This window comes from Rhagoletis pomonella, unplaced genomic scaffold, assembly GCF_013731165.1.
Source record: "Rhagoletis pomonella isolate Grant_MI unplaced genomic scaffold, Rhpom_1.0 Rhpom_scaffold_00002, whole genome shotgun sequence".
Lineage (NCBI taxonomy): Eukaryota > Metazoa > Arthropoda > Insecta > Diptera > Tephritidae > Rhagoletis > Rhagoletis pomonella.
Genome location: NW_023458556.1, coordinates 93,758,657 through 93,765,108, shown reverse-complemented (window position 1 = coordinate 93,765,108; position 6,452 = coordinate 93,758,657). Strand labels below are relative to the sequence as shown.

The window sequence follows — 6,452 nt, the reverse complement described above, 5'->3', positions numbered from 1 at the left end:
ATGCCTGCATGCCGCCTCGCCTGGCTCGACCATGTTGCTACATTACAGGATAGTAAAAAAAAAAACACACACAACAATTTCTTGGGTGTGATTGGCGAAGTGTTTGAGAAGGTCCCAGAAGAGAGCCGCCTAGACTTTCAAATGGACGTACTTCAATACGTCTATGCTCAATATAAAAATTATAAAAATTGAATTTACGAAATTTAAAAATTTAAATGACATCCAGTTTGATTTCAATTTTGAGAACTTAATATGTAATCTAATTTAATATGAAATCTGATTTTAATTTTGCGAGCTAAATATGTAATCGAATTTAATATGCAATCTCACAGAAAATGCTTGCGATAGCTTCGTTGTTTCTAATCAAACAAAATTGAACATATTTTTAAGAAAATATTCAGGATATTATTCCAAACGCGTGGTTTTCGATGCAAGTTTACGAGGCTTACGCGGTTACGAGGCATTTAAATGAATAACCTGGATATTTTCTTAAAAAATGTACAATTTTGTTTGATTAGAAACAATGAAATTATAGCAAAAACGACGCTGTGTTTTTTGTTTTGCACATAACTGTAAGTTTAATACTTACCTTGAACAAAAGATAATTTTAATGACTTGTGAAATATTCATGCCAATTACGGCCTTGAAAAGAAACACATTCAGGATATTGTGCAAATTTTATGCTTGCTATCATGGTAGCTGTTTGTATTTTGTTGTGAATTAACAAATGCACTGAAATATGTAAATGCAAGATCCTATGGACAAGATCCTGAACAGCCCTATTATTTAAAAGACTAAAAAGTAGACTGTTTGTAACAACTTTTGTTTTATAAATAGGCAATACTTAAGTACCTTAAAAAGAAACATATTACTTAAAAGACTAAGAAGTATATTGTTTGTAATTCACTTTTGTTTTATAAATACGCCATATTTACAGTGGTCGAAAAAATTATAGTCGCACCATATTTGACAAGTTTTAAGATTCTTTTTTAATTTTAGTAACTTTTTTATAAAAATATAGTTAATTCTTTAACAAAGCCCGTGTAAAAAACCTCGTTTTATAAAAAAGTAATCAAAATTAAAAAATAATAATATGTTAAAACTTGTCAAATATAGTGGGGCTATATTTTGTTTGACCACTGTATGTACCTTAAAAAGAAAAAATAATAATTAAAAGACTGAAAGGCATATTGTTTGTAACCACTATACTGTTTAAAACGGTTTTAACATAAAAGACTGAATGAAATATATGTTATGTTAACGCCATACTAACCTTGAACAAAAATTAATTTAAAAACCTGAAAGATGTGATGACATTTAAAACATTGTCAATAAGTGCCCTCATACTGTGAGTTCAAATTTTTGTTTTCTATCTTAAATAATAAAAACAAAGCATATTCAGTGAATTGTAATTATTTAAATTTTATTGTTAAAAAGATGTGTCTTCAGAGCATCCCTTAAATCATAATTATTTGAACTTCCTCGGTTCGATGACACCCTACTTATTGAGGGCAATGGAACTACTTCGTTTCGCCATGAGCCAGCGATGGTGGCATCCTCTTCGTAGCGATCAACAAAATCGCTTGCTACATAGTTTGCACACGAAAGCTTAATAAAATTATGCAAAACAATACAAGCTTTCACTATTTGTTCTGCAGTTTTCGGGGCCATGCATAGCGTCGTTCTCAATATTCTCCATTTGGCAGTGAGTATTCCAAATGCGTTTTCTATAACTCTTCTTGCACGAGAGAGTCTTTTATTGAAATACTCGTGCTCTTCTGGAATACCTCTACCCGGATATGGTCGCATTAAATAACGCCGTAAGGGAAAAGCTGCATCTCCTACTAAATAATGTGGAAATGCCTCGGTTTCTCCTGGCAGAGGCTGATCATGTGGAAGGCCGAGCCTATAATTTTCAATAGCATCTGCCAGTTTTGAAAAGTGGTAGACACCGCCATCGCTTTGACTTCCATATGCTAACGCAGGTAAAGGTATAATTGGCATCACATACGGCCAAAAGCACTATACTATAATTGCCTTTGTAATTATAGTACATCGACCCTGAATTTGCTGGACAGGTAATATTAATGTGCTTTCCGTCGATGGAACCAACGCAGTTGGGCATATTCCACAGCGACTTGAACTCATTGGAAATACGTCCCCATTCCGTTTCTGACGGGGTCGCCACATACAGGTCAGCTAACAGATCCCATATGGTCATACATGTCTCCAACGTAATCTTCCTGAAAGTCGTCAGGCCGATCCTGTGAACTATTGTGTGGAATTGCCGAGTGCCACCGTGAGCCAAATATCTGCAACAAAACAAGAAAACTAGATACATATATGGAAAATTATACGTATACTATTAAGTAAAACCGATGTTCTCTTACATCAGGGTTATAAATAGTCTGCAGCGACTCGATATTGGTGTTCTGATTGAATATTTGGTCAGCGAAGCCTCCAGAAATTCGTGCAGCACATTAAATAACGAAAAGGGCATTCTTAATGTCTTGTTAAACTGCTCCTCATCTGCAGCCAAGTTTCTTAATGAACTTTCAAACAATCCATATTTGTGTCGCTCTAAGTACAATTACCGAACCCAAAATCGGCGCTTCTTTTTTAATCGCAGTTTTAATTTACGCATTTTCGCTAAAATTAGGAAAATTTTAAAACTTGTTCAGCATTTCGAGTCAACATTTTGTACTGCCAAATGAAAATTTATGAAAACCAACGTATCTAGTGGTCGGAACGATAAAAAAGCAAGGTATCTGTAAAAAATATTGTTGTTAGCAACAAAGAATTGTTTAATATAAACTCTTTTACCTAATTGAATATTACGCCTTATAAACACGGGTGGAAGTGGCACAGCCAACTGCAACTTATCGAAAACCAACGAATCTGGTTGCCGGAACGATATAAAAGCAAGGTATCTGTAAGAAATATTGTTGTTAACAACAAAGAATTGTTTAATATAAACTCTTTTACGTCCAGTTGAATATTACGCCTTATAAACACGGGTGGTGAGTGGCACAGCCAAATGCAGCTTCACCAAAACCGTAAAAAATAATGATCTCAGTAACAAATAATTGTTTAATAACATATATTTTAACTAAAATTCACAATTATACCTGCTGGCACAACAAAGAATGGCGGGTATATTTGCGCGCATTAAAAATCAGCTGACTACTATGACAGCGTTCAAAGCTACCATTAGGCCATAAAAGCCTTCAAAGTAAAGCAAAGCAAACTAAAGTAAGCAAAGCAAGCAAAGCAAAGCAAGCAAAGCAAGCGAGCATTGGGCCAATACCTTTAGTTTCGACTTTTCTGGCTAAGGGCCGGTTGTTCAATGTCTGATTAGCACAAAGCGGAGGTAGAAGCTCCGGTTAAGCACAACTACTGCTTTATCGATCACATGTTACATGCATGATGTCGAAATCGTCGATAGTGTAGTGGTAGTGATAACCAGACATTGAACAACCGGGCCTAAGTACCAACTTAAAATTTAGTTTCGGCTGCAGCTGCAACTAAGTCGTAACTAGGAAGAAGTATTTTATCAAATTAAGGGAAAACAGACGAAATATGTAAAAATTAAGTTGGTAGAGGGTGATTTTGATAATATTGAATAATCTCCAATTAAAATTTACAAAGATCGATCCATTTTATTCGGAAGATGAAATTAAATGCGTATTACAATTCGAATAAAGCTAAATCACAAATTTATAATTGAAATAATTTAGATAAATTCTCAAATAATAAGTCAGTTTCACGCTAGTTCTTTTAAAGTAAATTTGTGCATAACATTTAGATATCTACTATTTGTATGTTTCACAGCATGCTTTCGATAAACATCAACTTCACATCACTGCGGTTGTTCTGGCTATTTCACACAATTAACATATTATTTTGCATAATCATGCAATGAAAATAAAAATTACATAAACGGATGATCAAACATTATTTAATAAAAATGTAATTTTTCCAAAATATCGTAAAGAAAAATCGATACATTTTCACACTCATTTTGCTATATTGTAAACTAAGTCGAAACTACTTAGTAGAAGTCTGAAATGCGACTATGAATAGAGGTAAATTTTAAGTTGGTACTTAAATTTAAGTTGCAACTTTGTTAGTTTCGACTTATGCAGCGTTTTTGCTGCATTAAAAATGCAACATTTAGCACTTTCGAACATATGTTTTCGAAGAGCGTTCATGCTATAGCATTTAGCAAATGTACATTTACGCGAGTTCGAAATCGTATGCTTTTGACAAACAGCCGTGTTCCAGTCTCTTATTTAGATGCGTATATATTACGATCAATTCTCACGCAGGAGATAATGTGCAAAAACCCTACTGAAAAGGAAATAAATAAATTTTAAACCAAAAATTCAATACAAAAACTTGTATTGTTTTAACCATAACCGAAAATTTGTTTGTGTATATATTCATTTGTCGGTGCTGTCAATTAAAATTTTCTCACTTAATTAGGAAACAAAACGAACCGAGTTGATCACAAATTGATCCAGATTTCTATCAGCATCAAATCGATGTTGAATTTGCTTAACTTTTCTTTATCCAAATATGTAATGCAAAATAAAAGAAATCTCGATCGGCGATCACTGAAACGTAGCTAGCAACTGTATACTCGAAAAAGCAATGTTGCCACTTTTTCTCTTTAAACCATGTTCGAATCGTGGAAATTTTGGAAGATCACAGGGTTGCTTTTAGCATTTAGATTCTTAATGCAAAAATGGAGTTGCATTTAGTTGCATTTAGGTGACGAATTTTGTATGGATAAATGTACATTTAGAGTAGCATTTAGAGCTAAATGCGCTAAATGTGCCTTTACGCGTAAGCAAAAACAGCCTATTAGTTGCTGGACTATGAATACGCGCCATAGAAATCATGAACCAATTAGAACAGATCTGACCGGTTGAGAAGCAGCCATTTGTAATAGCAAATGCGAAAAAAGTGTGTGACGTCCGTAATTTTGAAGTTTGCTATTTCTGTTTTGCTTCTTTCTTTATGTGTATTTTGTCGGTGGTTTATTTCAGTGATTTTTTAGTGATTTTTAGTGCAAATGTAATTAAAATGAAGTGCTCGGTGATTGGATGCAAAAACACGTACAAAAATAATAAACTGGTTAGCACAAACATGTGCACAACATTGCTTGCATTTTTTCTTTATGCTTCGTCTTCGTATTCTTTCTTTACTTTTCTCAGAAAATAACATGGCGCCGAAATTACAACCGTCAGCCAGAAAATTACTTTTTTCTTTTGCTTCATCTTGTCAGATCTTGTGTAGTTGGATCATGCATAGAAATGGTGTAACTGCCGGGCCGTTTCAAAAACTTGGCGATTAATTCACCACGATTTATTAAAGACACGAACCGATAGTTGCACCCTCGAACTTTTACATGTTCTTTTGCATATCTAAACAAATGATTATTATTGGAATAAGGGCCGGTTGTTCAATGTCTGGTTATCACTACTTGCCGGTTAAACATCATTATCGACGATTTCGACATCATGCATATAACATGTGATCGATGAAGCAGTCGTTGTATCTAACCGGAGCTTCTACCTCCGATTTGTGCTAATCAGACATTGAACAACCGGCCCTAAGTCGAATCTTGAGTTGCCATTTTAGTAGTCATAACTTTATTTAAATAACCATATTGAGCAGAATAAATGTATTTGTTTATACTATTCTTCAAAGATTTAATTATTGTATGTATAAAAAAATTAAAAACTACAGTAAATGTTTAAAAATAACCAAAATGGGAAGGATCTTAACAACTTCACAGGCAAGAAAATAATAACCAAAATTGGTTAAAAGTAACCAAAACGGCAACACTGCTAGCAAGTAAACAGCTGATCGGTGTATTTGACTATTGAAAATATTTCTCGCCAAAACAAAAAGAGGGTACGACCGAGAGAGAGCTGCTAGTTTCTGCTAGTTTTTAGGGTTAAGAAACTGTTTCCAGCAGAAATTAGTGATAATTTGTGATAATTATCTGTTAATAAACAAAGGTTATACCTTTTGAGTGGTGCCGGATTTCCAAAATATCTTATTTTATGTCCCCACTAGACACCCAACCAACTTTAGCACCTCATTAGTTGGGGTGTTCACAGTTCGTTCCAAATAGTTGGGGTGTTCAGAGTTCGTTCCAAATAGTGTCTGAAAATGTAGACGTCTACATTTTGAGACACCTTTAGCATCAAACTGTGAGCACCCCTTTCTAGCAGTCGTCGCAAAATCGTCTCAAAACTTTGCTGGTGTTGCCACACAGTTCTTCTTTGCGTGCATTTTTTATATGTCGCCTTTCGATTTTGTTTCTGAAAAGTTGTAGTTATTTAACTTATTTACCAATTCCTAATATTTGTTATTTCTTTTTCTTGATTTGTTTCTTTTCATCAGAAATTGCGCTCAAATTAAATGCAAATACAGAAAAC

At 34.1% G+C, this 6,452-nt stretch overlaps 1 protein-coding gene across 1 annotated transcript in view; it reads right to left on the bottom strand.

Annotated features, from left to right (window-relative positions):
• The window catches only part of LOC118756082 (protein ANTAGONIST OF LIKE HETEROCHROMATIN PROTEIN 1-like), a 19,135-nt gene extending 16,550 nt beyond the window's left edge, over positions 1–2,585 (bottom strand). The window contains exons 1-3 of the mRNA XM_036490875.1: positions 2,391–2,585; positions 1,982–2,312; positions 590–642 (exon numbers count right to left, since the gene is read on the bottom strand). Of these exons, the coding sequence (XP_036346768.1) occupies positions 590–642; positions 1,982–2,312; positions 2,391–2,500 (494 nt within the window). The 5' untranslated portion in view covers positions 2,501–2,585. The remainder of the gene's footprint in view (positions 1–589; positions 643–1,981; positions 2,313–2,390) is intronic.
• Positions 2,586–6,452: the final 3,867 nt, after the last annotated feature.